Below are 22,348 nucleotides of genomic sequence, written 5' to 3'. Positions count from 1 at the left end.
AGACTGAGACAGGATAATCGCTTGAACCCAGGAGGTAGAGGTTGCAGTGAGCCAAGATTGCATCACTGCACTACAGCCTTGTGACAGCAAGACTCCATCTCAAAAAAAAAACCAAAAAACAAAAACAAACAAAAAACAGAGAATTACTACCTACATGATTCAACAATTCTATGTCTGGGTATTTCTAAAGAATAGAAAGTGAGATCTCAAACAGATTATCATATACCACCCATGTCCATCACATCTTTTGTATTACTCAAAATAGCCAAGAGGTGGAAACAACCCAAATATCCTTCAATGGATGCATGAATAAATGCAATGTGGTTATTTCCCTAAAATGGAATATTATTCTGCCTTAAAAAAATGAAATCCTGCAATATGCATGGATGAAACTTGAGGACATGCTAAATGAAATAAGCCAGTAACTGAAGGATGAATATTGTATAATTCCACTTATATCAGCTACCTAGAATAGTTGAAATATTCAAGACAAAGTAGAACGGTGGGAAGAGAGGATGGGGAATTATTGTTTAATGAGATGGGGTTTTAGTTGGGAAGGATGAAAGTTCTTGAGATGGATAGTGGTGATGATTGTGACACTGATGCTTGTGAAACTGCCATTGCAAAACTGTTAACTGAGACAGTGAAGGAGATCTGAACTAACCAACTCCATGTTGCTTCTAACCTTGAAGCTGTCCTTGTTCATTCCTGAGTGTAAGATGAACTAACTTCAGCAGGAGCTTAGTTTACAGTTTAAAACAAAGATGATAACAGCCCTTTTCCAAAACCGCCCCCTTCTTGCCTGGGGACTAGACTGCCTTTGTAGGACTAACAAATTAGCCAAAAGATTAGAAATTATGGTATAGGAGTCATGCAGCTGGGGGCTACAAGATTCTGACCCTTCCCAAATTGTTCTTGGGGATAAAATCACTATTGTAAAGCCTAAGATCATTTCTTGAGATATTTTGCAGACCCCACACTTGATGGATCAGCTGGCACCACTCAGATCAGTAAACTGGCTCATTTGATCTTGTGGCCTCCACTCAGGAGCTCACTCAGCACAAGACAATTTCAACTCCCTATGATTTCATCTTCGACCTAACCAATCAGCACTGTTGACTCACTGGCTGCCCACCACCCACCAAATTATCCTTAAAAACCCCTATACCTGAATGCTTGGAGAGACTGATCTAAGTACTAATAAAACTCTGTTCTCCTACACAGCTGGCTCTGCATTAATTATTCTTTCTCTGTTGCAATTCCCCTGTCTTGATAAATAGGCTCTGTCTAGGCAGTGGGCACCGTGAACCCGTTGAGCTGTTACAGTTGCACAACAGTATGACTGCATTTACTGCCACTGAACTCTACACTTAAAAATAGTTGAAATTGTAAACGTTATTTTATATATATTTTATAATTAAAAGTTTATGTAGTTATTGAGTTGCAGGGCTGGTGTAAATTATTATGAAGCAGTAACACAGATCTTAAACATCGATGCTTTTTAAAAGTACAGATCTTCTCAACTTCAACACTAATTGCAAAATAGTATCCTGGATTTTGAATTCTTCTTATCATGGATGGGCCATGTGGCTAAATTTACCCTACCTTCTTCCATCAGTTTTACTGGCTTAGCCCTACTCTAGCTTAGTATGCTGGAATTTGACAGGAAAAAAAAAGTCTCCAGGGTCAAGGGTCAAGGTTTCGCATTGGCTTTCACAAGCATCAAGGTCTGTGGCTGCACTTTAGAAGGGAACTTGCCTGCTCTTAATAGGACCCTGGCCTGTTGGAGGCCCAGTGTGCTCTACCATGCCCTGATGACTACCGCTCTTCTGTCAGGCTGGTTTTGATTCTTCTTCCTATTTCATGACCTTCCGTATGGGTTCCTAACACACCAGTCTTCAAAAGATTTGCCATATACCATGTGTTCTTACTTTCATAGGCCTCAGCACATAGGTATCTGAAGATCATATTCTGGTGAATTTAATATTTTTTTCATGGAATATATTTGAATGGAAGTGAGTGCTTTTTAGGCCTTTCTTTTCCTTCCTCAGTCCCAGACCTAGCAGTTCCTGTTAATTGGAAACCATTACATGTGTAGCTGACACAGCATCTCACAATTTCCCTGGACATATAACTCAGGAACTTGGGTATGCCTTCACTTATCTTGCTCAATAGCTTCCACGGTCTTCTCTCTTCTTAGAAGAATGAGAGAGAGAGGAAGAGAAAGAGAGCAAGAGAGAAAGAGAGAGAGAGAAGGAGGTGTGGGGGAAGGAAGCTGAAGCCCAGGGAAACACACATTTTACACCAACGCAGATTATGAGCTTCCTGGTTTCCTTAAATGTCAGCTACTCATGAGTCTCTTAAAGCCCTCCATTGATTTCACATGGAAGTAGGTCAGGGCTGTTTTTAACTGGAGAAGCCTCATGCTGCAGATTTCATTTAAGTGTGAGGAATGAATATTAAAAATTGATGTGCAAAACAAACCTCTGCTTAATTAGCATCTGGATAAAGTCTTTACTAGGAAAGCCATTAATTTTGAAAAATGAGAAAATGACAATGAAGCCATTTGTGTCTGTAGCCTTTCATATATAAAAAACATTATGGATAGTCACTTTTCATCCATTGCCTTCTCTATGCTAGCTCATCTGTATTTAGGAGGTTAGCATTCCTTCTATGCATTTGTGGTTACACACATGTTTTAAAATAACATTTGAGTGTTTTTTCTGACATTACATTTTTCAAATGCTAACCTTAATTTTTTTCATCTCAAGTCATCACTTTAAAGGAAAATGAGATTCTTCTACTTGAATGTACTTAGAAACAACACTTCACAAATCATATTTTTTAACAGTCTTCCATCTACATACTAATTATTTTTGATATTAAGTACTTCAACTATTCTTGGTTTCCACTTAATGATTTGGTTAATACCTATAGCTTTTTGGAAGCAAAATTTTTATTTTAAAAGATAAATTATTTGTAACCAGGAAATTTTTAAAAATTACATTTGAAAAATACATCGACAACCCTGTGATATTGAAGCTTTTTCTTCTGCTGGTAAATCATTTTTCACAATCATGGTGTCATGCTGTTCAGCCCTTTGTACAATAAAGATGACCTCTTTGTTCTCAGAGTTATTCTTTATGGGGCAAGGGTACTGGGCTACATTGGATGTGAAGGCCCTCCAGCTTCAAGGCTTAGATAGCATTCAGCAGCCTTAAAACATCCTGCCTCCTGTGGGAACAGAGAATGGCTTGCATTCTCTCCAATTCTTTATGCTCCTAACCTCAGGTCGTAGAATGATTCACTTAAGATGTCAAATTCTTTACCCAAACCTAACTGAAGAGAAAGTTATGCAAACAACAACATGGAACCTCTGAAAATTTATTTCATTTCAACCTTACTTTATCTTTTACTAAAATATTTATTCTTTTTACATGTATCTAAAGGTTAAACAATCACCCTTTATAGTTGCATAGCAATGAACATTTACAAGGTATTTTCCTGTGCATAATTTCCTTTAAATTGTCACAACAATCCTATGAGGTAAATATTTAAAAACTAAGGCTCGCAAAGTTTGACTTTTCCTAAAAAACAGCTGTTATTTGATCCAGCATTCCCACTACTGGGTACCTACGCAGAGGAAAAGTAGTCATTATATGAAAAGGATACTTGCACACGCATGTTTATAGCAGCACAATTCACAATTACAAAAATATGGAACTGGCCCAAATGTCCATCAATGGACAAGTGGATAAGGAAATTGTGGCGGACGCGCACGTGCGTGCACGCGCACACACACGCACACCTTGGAATACTATTTAGCCATAAAAAAGAATGAAATAACGGCATTCTCAGTGACTTAGATGGAATCAGAGACCATTATCATTAGTGAAGTAACTCAGGATTGGAAAAACAAACATTGTTTGTCCTCACTCATAAGTGGGAGCTAAGCTATGAGGATACAAAGGCATAAGAATGATACAGTGGACTTTGGGGACTCAGGAGAAAGGGTGGGAGGGGGTGAACGATAAAAAGACTACAAATTGGGTACAGTGTATACTGCTCGGGTGATAGGCACACCAAAATCTCAAATATCACCACTAAAGGACTTATTCACATAACCAACACCACCTGTTTCCAAAACCTATGGATTTTTTTTTTTTTTAAAGAACAGCTGTTAGATGGCAGATTTATTTTTTAACCCCAGGACATTAAATTCCTATGTCTGGTTTTTTTTTTTTTTTTCCCCACATCTACAAATACCAAATAACCTTCCACTCTATCTCCCACTATAAGGAGGTTGTTTTGTAAGCTGGTTAAACAAAGGATTTTTTTAAACAAAGATATGAAAATGAAGGTACACCTTTATTCTTACTCTACTTTTCATCTTCTGAAAATTAAACTGCAAATGGACTGTATTCAATACCATATGCAATCCAGCTAATAATTTTGCTGTCAACAACGTGATATTCATTGATCATGCTGTTTGTTCTTTGCTTTCCCCAATCAGTAATGGGACTGACTTCTCTTTTCAGTATTTATATGTAAGAATCATCTAAACCTGGATTCTCCATTGATATTCCTGGAAACACTTGGTTCCTAAATATCTTAACTGCTGCTGATCTTGGAATTCTCTGCAAAGCTGAGATTAAAATCAATATTGGTTAATCATGGTAATTCTATTGGATGGTGCTATTTCTTAAAAGTTAGCTTTAGAAAAATCAATAAATGCACAAATATAAACAGATTATGCAAAATTCAGTCATAGGGACCATGGACATTTACAAAAACTATAAACCATCCCTGCCCTCAAAAACTTACCATTTAATTAGTAAGGTCAGATGCATATTTATTCATTCAAATGGTTGAACACATACTGAGCATACACTTTATGCCAGAAAATGTGCTATCTACTGCAATAAAAAACTCAGTATGTGTCCTAATAATTTAGTGGGTGAGACAAACATTTAAACACATAAATACAACACTGTCAGTCATATGTCAGAAGAACCTTTTTATAAAAGTGAAGGAGCAGATTTCCCTAAAAAAGAAGCAGGGGGGACACAGTTTTAAAATGATTACGAATGAGGATAACATATTGCATGGAAATAAACAGAAAAATCTTAACATGTTAGGCAAGAGTGTAGCCCCAGCTACTTGGGAGGCTGATGCAGGAGGATTGCTTGAGGCCAGAAGTGGGAGGCTGTAGTGCACTGTGAACATGTCTGTGAATCACCACTGCACTCTAGCCTGGGCAACATAGCCAGAGCCCATCTCTTTAAAAAATATATAGAATTATTTACATAGAATAATCAACAATATCAGATGTTTCATGAAGGTTTAAAAGAATCAGGAGAGGAAAAATGTTAGAACCAGAACCCAATTAGGAAGCCTCCTGTAACTCTGAAGTGAGTAGAAGAGGAAGCCAGGTTGTAGGAAATTAAGGCTGGAGTGAGGGAGAAGAAATGGAGGCAAGTACAGCACATTCACTTAAGTGGATTGGCCATGGAAGCTAAATGGAGAACCATGGCTGGACATAGAATCAAGCTTCTGTTTCATGAAACATCAGTGGGCAATCTGATTATGGTTTATATTAAAGAGCCATACACACAGCTTGGTTCAGATGCCAAAATGAATTCTGCAGGCTACAAGTGAGATTATCAATTATGCAAAGAAAAACAACTGTGAGGTAGTCTGCTTTAATTTCTTAGGTTTAAAACTCCTCTTTGACCATTTCAACATTGACAAAAATCTTTCATTAATTTGACACATATCTCTTGTCATTAATTATTGATAAGTGGTTAATAACTAATGGTCAAAAGAAAGTTGTCTGTAGATATAGATACAATTTTGATGTCCAGAATGTGTAACTTAAATAGAGCAGTACTTTATTTCAGCTCTGATCATTCTTTTGGGGGCTACTAACAACTAAATCCTTTTTCATCCTTCTAGTTTTTGAGAATCTAGATTTCTTAGTTGTGACATGGGAATAAAAAGATGCATTAGAATTATCCACCCATAGCACTATGGTTGGATCTAGGGTTGGACAATACATGAATACACCAATCTCTACTTTATGACTGCTTCTAGCTATCGTTTTCCCATCTTTATTCTTTCTTACCTTAATTATATCAGTTCCATCTACAAAAAGAAAAGCAAAACATAGGAAAATGCTATTTTATTGAATATAACTGAAAGCTGACCAGTAGAACATGTATAGGAAAGTTTTTTCCTCCATTATCAATTATCAGAAGAATATTACAGACTTCTGGATTGGAATTTTTTCCTTTCAGTTCAGCTATTCTGGATTCCTTTCTAAGCCAGTTGTAGCTGACTAGACAGTGCACGCTGCTTCATGATCCATGTAACTAACACTCCTTACTTCCCTCTTAGATTCCTTAATATTTTTACTCTGTCCATTTGGAAACAGCAATAGCCCAGATTTTTCAGTTGATTGGTTATTCTGCTAGGAGTGGAACATTTCATTAACCTAGCTCCCACCAGCAACAACGATAATGAGTTTGCTTCCACCAAGAAATACCATGCACCACTACAGACATTTAATTAAATTGGGATTTTCATCCATTTACCAAATTCCAAAAAATTTATTTTATCAAAAACTGAGAAAAACTTTTCAAATATTTTATAACTAAAACCCGTTTTTTTTCTAACCAGGAAACACACATATTCAAGACCGCCAGTCACATAATGATAGCTTTGTAGATTTATGCAATGTCTTTCCAACGAAGATGTTAAATAACCTATTTGAATGTTTTTATTTATTATTTTTTTTTAGACAGAGTTTCACTGTGTCACCCAGGCTGGAGGGCAGTGGCATGATCTCAGCTCACTGTAACCTCTGCCTCTCGGGTTCAAGCAATTCTCCTGCCTCAGCCTCCTGAGTACCTAGGATTGCAGGCACCCACCACCACACCTGACTAATTTTTGTATTTTTAGTAGAGACGGGGTTTCACCATGTTGGCCAGGCTGAGTAGTTAGGATTGCAGGCACCCACCACCACACCTGACTAATTTTTGTATTTTTAGTAGAGATGGGGTTTCACCATGTTGGCCAGGCTGGCCTCAAACTCCTGACCTCAAGTAATATGCCCGCCTCAGCCTCCCAAAGTGCTGGGATTACAGGCAACAGCCACCGCACCTGATCATTGGACGTGTTTTTATTCTCTTTACAATTTTTGATCAATAATGCATAATGTTAAGCAGATTGAAATTTCTTCTTTAAAATGTTATTTTCTTTTTTTAAAACAAGGTGTCTTTCTTTCTACAAATGTAGAAAAGAGATCAATTTTTGCAGCTCATTCATTCGTACAGAAACTGACAATGATTTGACCTTACAAAATGGTCCAAATTTAAATGCTTGATGGGTATATTCTTTATATCTTTCCCTCCAACAAATCTGCCTGGAATGGAATGGCCATTCTTTCAAACATGCACTTAAGAGCAGAAGCAATGAATTCAGCATTCAGCATAGCTGCTTTTTTGCTGAATGACTATATTGACTTTAATGTGGAATATTCTAAGTCAAACATAGAAGCTGATTTTTGTTTTTTCACTTAATGGTCAAACATTTCTTATATGGCTTTTTTCCCTAAAGTTCAATAGCCTTCTTCAGTGACTGTGCCTATTAATTCAATGAGTTCAATAAATATTTATCATGTACCAACTTGGGGAAAGATTATATTGGATCAAATATTACAAAAAATAAAATGATGAAAGGGCGTGTAGCTTGTTTTCCCTGGTCCTTTGTCTCAAGAGAGAGAATCAGATAGAAATAATCTTTATAATGTATTGGAATAAGTCTCATATCATTACAAAAATTTGAAAAAAAGTACTCAAAGACAATAGCATAAGAAAAACACCACGGAGAAATTCGTTCACTGAGTTGGGAGTCAAGGATTAGGCTGACATGTTTTTCATTAAGTTTCTGGCGAAGTCCTTTCAGCAAGCGAGAACGATGTCAGAAGGAAAGTCTCAGAAGGAGGAAGTGGGTCTCCCTTTGGAGATTTATAGATCACCAGTAATCTGCAGGAGCCCCATACAAGAAGCCAGGCCAGAAGGGACTCAGTTTTAGCATCTAATATTTTCATTTGAAAAGTGAGAAAACTAAGACAAAGGCAAACTGACTTGTTTAAGGTCTCAAAGCTTGTTAATGGAAACCACCTCTTGTGACATCCAGCCTTATGCTAAACTTCAACATCATATTTAATTAGAATGTAGGACATGCCTAGGGTAACATGATGTAGCCAGTAGGAACTCACTTATACTGAATATTTAATGACTTATTGTTCTCAAAGTGTCAAGAATACATGATAGTCTCTAAAAAACAAACAAACAAACAAAAAACAAAACAAAACAGAAATTAAATGTTTATTTCAAGTAACAGAACAGGAGGGAAAAATCAGTTCTAGTATTTTTCACGTGTATAAAATTAAATACTACTGAGGGAATCTTGGTTTAAAAAAGACTGGTATAACAATTTCTGAATTGAAAATGTTTCTGCATTTTTACATCTAAAGCAGGTAGGGTTCTTCTTAATGGAGAGAATTGCTGATTAAATTGGTGACATGAAATTGCACTTAAAGATTCAGCAGCCAGAGAATATAAACACGGGGGATAAACACGTCTGCCTGCATCAATCAAGGACAGCTGCGGTCTACCCCCAAAAAGGTGAGCAATTATTTATGAAATTATATCTTCTTCAGTGATTCTATATTGCAATTCTAGGATAAACTAAATGAGAAAAACAGACAATGTCATGGTCCCAATCAACCAAGGAGCCACACGAATTTTCAAAATCAAGGAATTTTAGTTATATTCTATTTAACGTCATCCTGAAAAAAATCCCTTCACTTTAAAAACAATAGGTCAGCTTGTTCTTGAAGAATTGTATTTTTAAAAAATTTTAAAGATGAGTGTCTAATTCTGTCAAGTACATAGTACCACAAATGTAAAGAGAAAAGAGGTGGTGTTAAGAAGCATAGGGCCCCTTGTAGTTGCTTTGTCTGTTTTACCCCAGTCAGTTTTCAGATTAGTGCTGCTAGGGTGCTCATTGCTTTGGTGCATTGGCTGGAGTTTTGGATTAATCAACTATTTTCCCCTTGGAGTAGCCATGGGCCATCAAACTTCTGCATAGTTATGGCCAAGATGCAAGCACTGAGGACAAAAGCCCTGTATCCTTGGATAGTAGCTCTCAGTACTCCGTATCTGACAGACCAAAGAAACCTCCACATACACCCTTAAGTTATGCTTAGAGGCACTGAGGTGAGCCCTCATCTCTTTTTATCAAAGAAACCTGAACATATATCCTTAAGTTATGCTTAGAGGCACTAAGGTGAGCACTCACATCTTTTTGCTTAGGTCATTTAGGCGATTCTGAGGCCCCACTGGGCAGACCACATGCCTTTAGGGGCAGCTCAGAAACTGGGGTACAGAGCTCCTTGCAGTAACTGAGATATTCCAAAGTGAGTTTTGAAGGGTGCCCAAAAGATTTCCCACCACCTTCCTAAATTGATGCCAATCATTAAGTAGTTCATGCCATTTGTGTACAGATTAGGCTTTCTTTCATTAAGCAGATATCCCTGAGAATAACATCATGAGCCCTTAGACTTTTGATGAAAATTGGTGAACTTTGGAGAGATTGATCAAGTACAGATAAGGTATCATTAAGTCAAAGAAACTCTAGAGCCAAATAATCGGGGTTCAAATCCCAGATTTACTCCCCATGTGACTGCAAGAGTTGTGCCTCAGTTTCTTCCATCTTTAAAATGGCAAGGTCAATATTACATGCCTCAGAGTACTGCTATGAGGACCAAATACTTGTAAATCTTTTAGAAAGTTCTGGTACAGAGTAAATGGCATGAAGGTTAAGTATATGCCACTATTATTATGGAGGTGTTCTCGAGGAAGGGGATGGCCACTGCCGCCTTCTTCCACACCCTTACCATTAGTTTCTTTGATGCTCCCACTCTAGGCTTAGTTGGTCTTGCCCTTGTTCCTGAGACAAATCTGTTTGAGCCCAACGCACTTTGTGAGAATCTTACTACCTTATTCCTCATTAGCATTGTGAGCCCCGATTTCTCAGCTCCTTGGCCCAGTCATGAACGCTAGAGCCCCAGATTGCCAGTAATGCTCTCATTCCGTCCTTCCAGTGCCCCACAAGAAAGACTTCCATTCTCTCCTTTTGCCTGTGAGTTACACTGTTCTCTCTGCTCTCCCACACTGACTAGAGAGTGTCCTCTGAGATAGCACACCTTTGTTCTGAGTCACAGCCCCATCTGGAGGGCCCACCATGCTCTGGCTAGTCCTCCCCCTACAAAACCCTGGACTCATCTGGATGGACTTCTGAGGTGAGGACTGCTGCCAGCCAGTCTTAGGTTTCTTCCTCGCCTTCTGGACCAGCAGCACCAGCTCCTGTCTGAAGCAGCTTTTATCAGTGGTTCTCAAACTCAAGTATTGAGGAATTCTGATGAAGGAAGTGGCACACACTCAGCATGACTAAGACGGAGATGCTAAGACAAGGATAGATGCCATTCACAGATTGCCCACCATGTATTCCATTCTTAAACTCTCAAGGTCTCTGGGAGAATCCACAGGTAGTGAAATTGTTATCTCTTTTGAATCTGCATTACTCTGGTCTGTCCTCGTTGCAAGCTGCCAACTAATCAGTAACTTAGTCAAGGAAAGGAAAACAACAGTCAGTCATTTTGAGTTGCCTGTTTTACTTTCTCCTGTCTCTATTCTTTTGCTTACATAAATTATCTTTTAACCTTGTAAGATGAAAGCAATAGTTTCTTGAATACAAGTAAATGGTGATGCTAACATTTAACCATATGTCTCCAGGTTATTGTTTAATTGAAGGCATAACTATCACCAGGGATTGTCATTAAACAGTCAACATCCCGGGCCTAACCCCTACAGTTTCTCATTAAATAGGTCTATAATAAAGCCCAGTAATCTGTATTTTTAACAACATCCAGGTGAATAAGATGCAGGCATTTGGACCACTCACCTAAGCTTTCTAACTCTTGCCTACCATGCTTTGAACTACACGAGAAACTTCTCTGGAGCCTGAGCACACATCCCCAAGGTCACATCCTGGGAGAATCATCATTATACAGGTCCTGGCTTGATTTCCCTTCTGAGCTGCTGGAAGGACCCTTGCTAAGGCACAAGTCAGTCTGAGGCCACTGGAGGTCACTGTGTGGGACTCTCAGCAGAGGAGCAACCAACAAACAGCAGGAGAGGAGACCTGAAAAGGGGTTAACCTTTATTTGAGATGTTTAAGGAAATTAACAGGTCTTCATCCTGCCAGAACTTTTGGAATCTTCCTCACGGTATCCTCTGAGGTGTCTTCAGGTCTTTGGGTATAGCTCAACTCCTAAATACCTTTGCATTCCAGAGTACAAGGGGTTCCAAATCTAGTCCCTAACTCTGGTCAGGTTGCTCCAAGTTACCATACATCCAGGAGTCCTGCCCAAAGTCAACATGCTTGCAGGTGGGCAGTCACAGGCTGAGGATTCTCTCATTCTCCATTGCACAGGAGACATGCAGGACTATAGACTCCCTCCTCCAACCTTCCCTTTGGTTTTTCAGTACCTGTTTTTGTCCTACTCTTTGTCAGCACCTGCTTTCATAAGCAAAAAATGGAGGGAATATAAAGTCCTTAACTATTTCACCTGCTAAGTTTTATGGAAAACTAAATGTAATTTATTTTCCTTTTTTTAAAGACAGGGTCTTGCTCTGTTGCCCAGTCTGGAGTGCAATGGTGTGATTATAGTTCGCTGCAACTTCAAACTCCCAGACTCAACTGATCCTCCTGCTTCAGCCTCCCAAGGACCTAGGACCAAAGGCATGTGACACCATACCCAGCTTATATATATATATATATATATATATATATATATATATATATATATATATTTATTTTACTTTTAGTGGATATATGGTCTCAGTATGTTGCCCAGGCTGTTTGCAACATCCTGAGCTCAAGCAATCCTCCCACCTTGACCTCCCGAAGTGTTGGGATTACAGGAGTGAGCCACCACATCCAGCCTCAAAATGTATATTAAATAGGCTAAACACAATGTGTAGATTCTCCAAAAAAACCAAACAAACAAAAACCCTAAGATTTATTCCATGTTTTCCAGGATATCTTATTTTGGGGGAAGTTGATATTCCTAACCTCTCAGATACGGATCCAGAACTCTAGGCAAGACCTAGTTGGTGGATAAAGTGGCCTTTGGAAGTACAGGGCACAGAGTGGCTACATTGCAGGTCACATACTTTAGTTAGTTGAGAGGCTTCTCAGACAAGTTTAGGTATCTGGTTTCTTGGTCCACAACTGATTTTTGATTTGATATTACAATGAGGAAAAGAGTGAAAAGAGAAGAGGAGAGGCAGAGATGGTGGGAGAAGCTAGATGCATCAATAAAACTATCTGAAAGAAGGGAGGAGGTAGGAAAACCACCGGAAACAGACAAAATGATTTAAGTGAATTTAAATGATATAATAGTAGATGGCACTTCAGGTCTACAATCTCCAATAGACACTAAAGACATCTCAGCAGAATAATGAGCTATCAATACTATATCATTGCTATTATGGATGACCAGAAACAATGATACCACCTTTGTGTGATGCCTACCCTGTTCAGGTCAACTTGCTCGACACTTTGCATTAGCCTGTGGCAGGCGGACAGTGACTATCACAACAAGGACCCTGAGTTACCAAGACAGCCAGTGTATATTAGTAGACCCTTCTTTTTTCTTACAAATGGAACAGCATATAAAAATATATTTTAAAATACTCTTTCCAAAATAATTCATTTTACATATTTTAAAAATAAACTTTGGCATCTTTTTATTTACAAATTCTTGAAAAATTAAATTAGTAAGAGTTAGTTGGAGCAGCTCCTTCATAATCAATGTTTAATGTTTTAGGTATCACTGGACTTCACACAGCACAAAAAAGGAGAGAGGTATGCGGGCCTGTATGACCATGTGAAGTGAGGGTTAAGTGTTTTTAGGTTTTTGTGGGTTTGTTTTGTGTGTTTGTAGGTTTGTTTGGAGCCATGGTTTCTACGTGGATTTTTTTTTTAAAGAAAGTCAATGAAAAGGCAAAGATAATATCTGATTCCTAATTCTATTTCATCAGACCTACAAGATTCATGTATATCTATAATTTTAAAAATATAAAATGACATCTAAAAGAATTAAATACGGGCTAGGTGTGGTGACTCAAGCCTGTAATCCCAGCACTTTGGGAGGCGAGGCCAACAGATAACCTGAGGTCAGGAGTTCAAGACCAGCCTGGCCAACATGGTGAAACCCCATCTCTACTAAAAATACAAAATATTAGCCAGGTGGTACATGTCTGTAATCCCAGCTACTCTGGAGGCTAAGGCAGGAGAATTGCTTGAACCCAGGAGGCAGAGGTTGCAGTGAGCTGAGATTGCACTCCTGCACTCCAGCCTGGGCTACAGAGTGAGACTCCATCCAAAAAAAAAAAAAAAGTATTAAATACTTTTTAAAGGCTAAAAGATGAGATTTAATAGTTAAAATTTATGAATCTCCAATAATGTAGACTATGGTTGAGTATGACATAGCTTTTTTCTTTCTTTCTTTTTTTTTTTTTATTTTTTGGTAATACCAGGACATCATTTCTCTTTTAATAATAATGACAGGAGATGAGTGGGCCTGGACCTCTGTTTTCATCCCTACTTCTGGAGCTCCACCACGCCCCATGCCTTCTGCCCTGTTCTGCATGCCTCTTTCTGAAAGGAGCAACCTGACCAGAGTTAGGGGCTAGATTTGGAAGTTGTTGTACTCTGGAATTCTTCAAAGGTATTTAGGAGTTGAGCTACACCCAAAGACCTGAAAACACCTCAGAGGATACCATGAGGAAGATTGCAAAAGTTCTGGCGGGATCAAGGCCTGTTAGCTTTCTTAAACATCTCCAATAAAGACTAATCCCTTTCTGTGCGCCTCACTTCTTGGTGCCCACATCTGTTCACATGCCCTTCTGCCCCTGGCCGTGCATGTCTTTTGTATCTTAGTGCCTTAGTCTCTTCTTTTGCTGCTTCATCTTCTACTTTTTCTCTACATTTTTAATTTACATTTCTCCATTTATAACTTCTCTAACTCACTGTTTTCCTCAAATAGATTGTAAATTTTAATTATGTTCTTCATTAGATCTTGTACTTTTTCATAGAAATGTACATTTACCCCATCTCTGTTGAATACAGGTTGATATGGTTTGTCTCTGTGTCCCCAACCAAATCTCATCTCAAATTACAATCCCTATAATTCCCATGTGTTAAGGGAGGGACAAGGTGGGTAGTGATTGAATCACGGGGGTGGTTTTCCCCATGCTGTTATTGTGATAGTGAGTTCTCACAAGCTCTAATTGTTTTATAAGGCAATCTTCCCTGCTGTTGCGAGCTCTCTCTTTCCTGTCACCATGTGAAAGAAATCTTTGCTTCCCCTTCAACTTCCATCATGATTGTAAGCTTTCTGAGGCCTCCCCAGCCATGTGGAACTGTGAGTCAATTAAACCTCTTGTCTTTATAAATCACCCAGTATCGAGCACTTCTTTGTAGCTGGGTGAAAATGGACTGATATGTAGGTTAAACATTTCTTTTCAGAAATATTTCTGTTTGAGGGAATAAAGAAAGTTTTCTACTTTTAAAATTTGGTTTGGTTATTAATTTCTATGATTCATGGCACCAGATTTATTAAAACGAAATGGCCCATTCATGACCTACATCTTCTAAAAAATCAAATCAAAATCACAAAGAATATATTTAAAAACATGCAAAAGAAAGATGAAAATGATAGGTAGTAAATTATTTTCATTTAAGCCTCCAAAGTTCATTATAAAACATATTTGTACCTGACCTGCTTACCATGTGGACACAAAAATTTATAGCAATAGCATATGAGTTGATCACTTCTTACATGCCTTACATCATTCACCTCTACACAAATTTTTAAAAATACATTAATAATAATGACCATATAAAAAAGTTACTAGAGCTACAGTGACTATCAGGTATCCTAATTTAATCACGGATAAACATTATAATGTCCCATCAACCAGGAAAAAACACTTCCTATAATAATGAATGTGAAGGCCATATTTAGAAAATTGTGAAACAAAATGAAATTTATTTATAATCTACCTCCTTTGTCTTATTTTATTTCTTCCCTATTGACCAATCCCCATCAACAATTATAAATAAAACATGAAATTGATACATTCAGTGTGCCTTTTATAGATTATTATAAATGAGTTTAAGGTATACATTTTATTTGACATGCTTTCCCTTCATTAAAGCACAGACTATATTTGTTTAGATTAAATATTAGGAAATTCTCAAAACTGACTTCTTCACTAAACCACCAGAGGCTTGGAAAATAATCAGTTTTACTTTTATTTCTGAAATGCAGAAAATTCCTGAAACTTAAAAAGAATAATGAGACTCAGGGTCATAAATGTTACACTACTTCATATCACTTATTCTGCCCCTAAGGTATCAACAAGTCCACAAATCCCATCTGGGAAGAGTAAAGGGGAGAATTGTATCCATGAGTGTACTGCAATAGAAGTTACTAGTTAATTCCCAATTAACAATTTTGGTTCTATTCTTTGCACTATGGAAAGATTCTGAGAGCCCCGTTGACAGCATCTAATGGTGTCTTTCTATTTTCCTTGAGAGTCAAAAATAAGTAGCAATTTGATTTGTCCATCCGATTTTTTAATTATTCATTTGTATTACCTGCATTTTTCCTCCTTTCCATTTATGTAAAGTAAAATATTGAGGTTAATGTAACTCAGGGGTATCCCTTTCTCTGCAGAGTTGATGCATGGTTAATAGCACATGTGAAATAATTCAATCATTGGCTCCCTAAAAGCTATAAAGAGCCCTGACCACTCTTCCATGTACAAGCTTTGTTTTAGAAGTACACAAATCTCGTTTTTGGAGTTGGATGGGGAAGTCTGTGACATATAGTACACAGACTGATTCTAACAGATGGATTTTTCTTGAAATAGCTTCATTAGTTAATCATTTCTTTTGCATATACTTTTTTTTCTAGTTAATTGGCATAGCTGCCAGCTGGAGCTGTTAAGGATCCTCCAAAGAAGCTGATAGGTAGGGAGAAAATCCAATTGTCTCACCAACTCCAAGATGAAATGTCTATTAATTTCACAATACCCATTGTGTGTTTTTAAAGTAAAATGTTTAAAATAATATTTTCTCTTATTCTAAATACCTTATTTGAACTGTGTGAAAACCAAATCAATCAATGAATTATCTGAAAGAAACTTCAATGAATTATCTGGAAGAAACGTTAGTAAATTATCTAGACTAGGGTTTTACAACCTTGGTAGTATTGACATTGTAGACCAGATCATTCTTTGTGTCTGTGTGGGGTCCGGTGGCAGTCTTGTTCTTTATATGCTGTTAAGAAGCATCTCTGGCTTTTACCCAATAGATGTCAGTAATGCCCCCAGTTGTAACAACCAATAACATCTCTAGACATTGCCAAATATCCTGGGGTACAAAATTGCCCTAGTTGACAACTGCTGTAGAAATAGATTGTTCCTAGTTTTAAATTCAACTGTTAAAATAATTTTATGTATGTATGTATATATGCATGCATATAACTCCAGACATGCCTAATATATTAGAAATGACTGCCTTTCACTTAGGCAATTAAAATGTTTTGGGGGCAATTATTGAAGTAGCTAGTATTTTCATAAGTCTCTGCGTAAAGGCAAAAAAAAGAATTAGTGACTTATAACTACCAATAAACATTAATTATCTAAAAAATGCCATTGTCATTTTCATTATCAAAAGTATTGAGAGTTTCTTTTCCTTCAAGGAAAGTTCTCAGTATGACTGTATGAATAGATAAATAAAAAAAAAATCATGTGGAGGCATTATTTGAGATGTACATGATTAATTATCAGCTTAGGTACCTAAGGAATTTTTAAATAAGAGAAGGAAATGTAATTTAATGAAATGGACTTAGGAAAAAAACTAATCTGGGTCTGTTTTGACTTTACTATACACTTGTGAATTGATTTGGGACTCATAAAAGGGTTATTCAGATAGACAAATTTCCTAGTCTTTGAAATTCAGTAATAAAAATAATATTCACCACCTTAGTGACTTTTCTGTAAGTCATATATTGATGGATCTAGGAAGAGTACCAGAGAAATAAGATGTAAATCGCCATGACTTTTAAAAGGAAAACAATGGGCCTATTCTCATTTATAGTAATGGTAAAAATATCAGAACATGAAGTATACAAAGAGAATCATTTTTTATGTCAAAGAATATCCTAAATTCTAATCAAACTGCTTTCTTTTCAACAGAGGTTTTCTAATGGGAATTTGCTCAAGAAGGTTTTTTTGTTTGTTTGTTTCTTTGTTTGTTTGTTTTGAGATGGAGTCCCGCTCTGTCACCCAGGCTGGAAGGCAGTGGCATGATCTGGGCTCACTGCAAGCTCTGCCTCCCGGGTTCATGCCATTCTCCTGCCTCAGCCTCCCGAGTAGTTGGGACTAAAGGTGCGCGCTACCACGCCCGGCTATTTTTTTTTTTTTTTGTATTTTTAGTAGAGATGGGGTTTCACAGTGTTAGCCAGGATGGTCTCGATCTCCTGACCTCGTGATCCACCCGCCTCGGCCTCCCAAAGTGCTGGAATTATAGGCGTGAGCCACCACGCCTGGTCTTAAGAGTTTTTTTAAGTTTTAACATTTATCAATTACATGTTTGAATGTTTAATTCCGCCCCCAACCCCCTGCCCCCAAATCAAGGCATTTACCTAAAAATTCCATTATGGTCTCTGTTTTCACTGTTTGACTTTCCAGGGCCATTGTAAGAATTCAGATTTTTTACTTTTTTTTTTTAAACACTCTTCTTTTAAATAGGAATATAACATTTCCTATTTAAAAATGTTATATTGTGCAGATTGTCATTTTTAATTCTTTCAGCTTACATTCAAGATACACTATCTGGCTTAGTGTGGCAAAAGTGAATTAACACATTTTGCATATTAAGATTGCAACTCAAAGGCCTCAAGACCACGTACTCGGTGTGTTGTGTGCACATACCTAAAATTCCATAGTGGTCCCTATTTTCACTGTTCAACTTTCCAGGACCATTGCAAGAATTTAGATTTTATACCTTATTTTTCAAAACCACTCTTCTTTTAAATAGGAAGTGGTATATTTTGCAGACTGCCATTTTTAATACTTTCAGGATACGCTATTTGACTTAGCACGGCAAAAGTGAACTAACACATTTTGCATGCTAAGATTTCAACTCCAAGGCCTCAAGACCCCGTACTCCGTGAGTTACCCGCACACAATGGACTTCACCCTGGCTGTAAGCCTGACACTGGGCTCTGGGGCTCAGGCAGGCCCTGCACACTTACTCTCTGCAGACTCTTTGGAGCGCCGGCCACTGGACGACTTGCGTAGCAGGCTGCGGCCGGAGGAGAACAGGCTGGTCAGTTCCTCCAGCGGGCTCGTGGGTGTCCGGGACCGGGAGCCGCCCGAGGCAGCCCCGTAGGTGTTCACCGCGGCGTTGACCATCTTGGCCCCATCTTGCGACACGGGTCTGGGGGTCGAGTGAGGCACTGAAGGAGAGCTCCTTGAGAGGCTGCCCGAATGCACAGCGTCATAAGGGGGAGGCCTTTTGAGGCTCAGGGGAGTCAGGGACCTCCCCATGCTGACGGGGGAGGGAGAGGTGGAGTGGCTTTTAGGGTAGCCGTGGGGAGACTGGGTTCGGTACAGCGTGGACGGGGGCGGGGGCGACGAGGAGAGCGCAGGGGTGGCAGAGGCAGGTCCCAGGGCCGCGGCCTGCTCTTTCTCCAGTTTCGCATGGCTGGGGACGTGGGACGGCAGCGCGGAGGGTGACGCCCCCGCCGGCTGTTTCATGTAAGACACGTTTTCCAGCACGGGAAGCTTCGTGACCTCCAGAGGCGTGAGCGGGGACTCGTCGGAGTTGGGGGAGCAATGTACGGGGGCGGGGGGGAATACCAGCAGAGGGGGTCTGTGAGAAAGCAGGTTGGGGAAGGGCGGGGGGATGTCACAAAGCAGCCCCTTGGGGGGGCATGGCACTGAGGCCTTGGCAAAGTCCAAGTCAGGCACCGTGGGAGTAGCACACTGCGAAGAACAGCTGTGATGGTCAAAGTCACATTTGGTGTCTTGGCCCAAGTCGTCAAAGATGGGGTACTTCATTTCCTCGTAGACAGCCTCGCTCTGGTCGTCGTCCTCCTTCCTGAAGTCTCTGAGAATGTTCCCCACCATCTCGATGTACACGGGCTCCTCTTCCTCGGGGTCTCCCGCGGGGCTGCCCATCTGGGACAGGGAGGAGTCCCGCGGCAGCGATGTCCTCCGGGGCCCGTGCTTTTTGATGTACGTTTCATCGAAAGATGTGCTCAGCTGAGTGTTCGGATTCCGCTTCGGTTTGGGAGGAGGAATCTTCTTGGAATATTCATCACTGTGGGGTCTTGGTTTAGCTGACACTAAAAGAAGAAAAAAAACGTAGTGGAATAGATGAGTATAATTGGAAAGTTTTCAAAAATGATTTGCATGTGGGTTTACTACAATAAACTTTGGACCAGAGGGGTAGACAGCTTCATTCTTAGTTTGAGGTTCAGAGTAAAAACCAACCAAAGAGTCAAGCATTTCCCATATTTAGAAAACTTGATGGTGGAATAATAGTCATCTTTAAACTGATATTAATAATCTAACACTGATAAATACATTAAAACCAGGACTGTTCACTCCTTTCCCTTAGAATGCCTGAATAGAAGCTTTCAGATGAAACATATTGGATAAAAGCAATCATAAATTTTGTGAAAACTAACCTGCATGAATTGAGAAAGAAATGCAGGAGCGAAAAAAAAAAAACTAGAGTCGCTGTTGGCACTATTGGTCAAAAATACCATACAGATTGCACCCTTTTACTGATGTGGTTTTTGCAGGTGAACACATCTTGCTTGCATTTAGGATAAAAATTTCCCAGCCTGCTAGACTTAAAATCTGTCTTGGTTCAAATAAATAGCTTCCATACAGATGGGTCTGATATTTCAGGGGAAATTGATGTGAAAATCTTATGAGGCTAGACAAGTTAATCTTTAAATCTCCAGGTATTGTTGATTATGGTGTATTTGCCCTTTTTTGTTCTTAAGATATCTTATGATATTCCAAGTGCTATCTCAGAATGAATTTATTAGGTATGTTCCACTGACACATCAGAATGCCCTCGAGAGTTTTAAAAGAGAATAACTCAGGGAACGATGTGTAAGTTTTAAGGATAACTTCTGGAAACTCATAACAGATACGTGTACCAAAGCATTGCACAGCCTGCTGGAAGACCCTTTATTGACAAAACATAAACTTCTGACACCATACAATAGCATGGAAGAGGCTGGCAAACGCCTGTGACTAAAATCAATTGTTTAGCATGCAAGGAAGGTACTTGAGTCTTGTTATTATCTTATTATCTCATTGTGTTGATATATGATTACAGAGATCATCTTTATTATGCAACGTAGCAGAATGTGGTTGCTTACAGAAGATGATAGCATATAGTGTAAGTTGACAGTACAGCTTAGAGTTGTAAGACTATGAGGAGCTAACAGGCTAAAGAGAAGGGTGTCAAGGCACAAATGGGGAAACACCTGAATTTTCCTTTTTTTTTTTTTTTTTTAAACTTTAACTGGCCTAATTTATATACAAGAGTTTTACTAAAACGTGGTAAAGGAGCTGAAAATGATTCAGGATAAGCTAGATGGCTGCTCCACCCATCAACTGAGCCTTCAGCAACAGGGAACCAATCAAATATTCTAGCAGCGACTATGTGTTTCACCTTTCTAGATCACTCCTGTTTCAAATATTTTGTTCCAATGTGCCTATGATGATGGTTTTACTCACTACAACCAAACAGATTTTTGAGGGGAAGGTTCGTAATGTGTCTAGAATTTCCGTTAACCCATACTGGGTAGAACTAGATGTTATTTTCCAGTGGGGCTGTAGCAGTAAAGTCTTTTAATGCGCAAAGTGAAAAGCCTAGAGACAAAATGGGATGAAAGTTACGCAGTCAATCTTTTTAGGAGGGACCCAAAGCAACCAATAATTGTACCACCTAACTTGGCATGTATTTTACTGGTTTTGAAATCTCAGTACATTAATTTTCATACGATTTTAATAAGTCATCAGATTATATACAAAACTCTGAGCCCCAATAAAGTAAAACTATAAATCAGCGAACAAGGTTGACATAGTTTTGGTCAGGACTTGGAAGAACCAAAGCTCATCCAGACTATTCTTCTGAAACTTGTTTCCTGCCATTTTCAACAGCAAGAAATGACTGTAGACCAAGTACAGGTTCTGGGAAATTATTTTCTACAAATATTGAGTTCTAGGGATTGAATGGAGTGGGGCTGAGGGAATTCTTTGAGAGCAGAGAACTGAAGAGTGAGGTGCTCTATGAAGGGAGGGTTAACCTAAGGCTAGAATTTAGTGTGTGTCCCTGAGATGGGTAATTTCATCATATGGAAATAATCACATTTAGAATTATGTTTTCATTTTTCACCCTCTTAATTATAATTTACTTTCATTATCTTTGACCCTTCACTAAAGTCTGATACTCCAACATAGACTGCAGAGAGAAATAACAGGGTAAGAACTTAAGCATCTGCTAAGCCTATACCTAGATAGCAGCACTGGATTTATGGGAGACTACAGTGTGGGATTCCCAGGTAGTGAGGCTGTCAGTGGCAGATCTGGGCATAGTACGATATTCAGAGAAGCAACAGTTGATTAACAACACTGGCGACAACTTCTCTCTTTCCCACACAGATGAGAAGGTGGCCTTTGGAATGGAAGAGAGCTACGTTTGGATTTACTCCAATTGTGAGCAAATGCCATTTCATTTTGTTTGCCAAAAGAAACAGAAAAAAATTAAATAAAACCCCTCTATATCTATGAAATGATTTAAGAAAGAGAAGTTTCTATTGCAGAATGCAGCATACTTAGAATTAAGTAGAACTACTAATTGAGAAGGAATCTAGACAATCCATTTACGAACAAGTTCAATGACAAACCAAGTATAGATGTTGTATGACAAGGGAAACAAAATATAACATCTTATGGTGCCTGTGAGATTATCAGAGTTGACAGTTGCTATTGACTGAATTGGGTCCCCATTCTTCCACAAAAAAAAGTCATCTGTTGAAGCCCTAACTTCCAAAGTGATGGTATTTGGAGATAGATCTTTTGGGAGATAATTAGGCTTGGATGAGGTCATG

At 38.7% G+C, this 22,348-nt stretch overlaps 1 protein-coding gene across 1 annotated transcript in view; it reads right to left on the bottom strand.

Moving 5' to 3' along the window:
- Positions 1–22,348, bottom strand: part of NYAP2 (neuronal tyrosine-phosphorylated phosphoinositide-3-kinase adaptor 2) — a 247,014-nt gene that overhangs the window by 51,323 nt on the left and 173,343 nt on the right. The window contains exon 4 of the mRNA XM_025405245.1: positions 18,464–19,558. Within this exon, the coding sequence (XP_025261030.1) occupies positions 18,464–19,558 (1,095 nt within the window). The remainder of the gene's footprint in view (positions 1–18,463; positions 19,559–22,348) is intronic.

Source organism: Theropithecus gelada, chromosome 12 (genome assembly GCF_003255815.1).
Source record: "Theropithecus gelada isolate Dixy chromosome 12, Tgel_1.0, whole genome shotgun sequence".
NCBI classification, from domain to species: Eukaryota; Metazoa; Chordata; class Mammalia; order Primates; family Cercopithecidae; genus Theropithecus; species Theropithecus gelada.
Note: the sequence above shows the minus strand (reverse complement) of the source record. Positions and strands in the feature narration are given on the sequence as shown.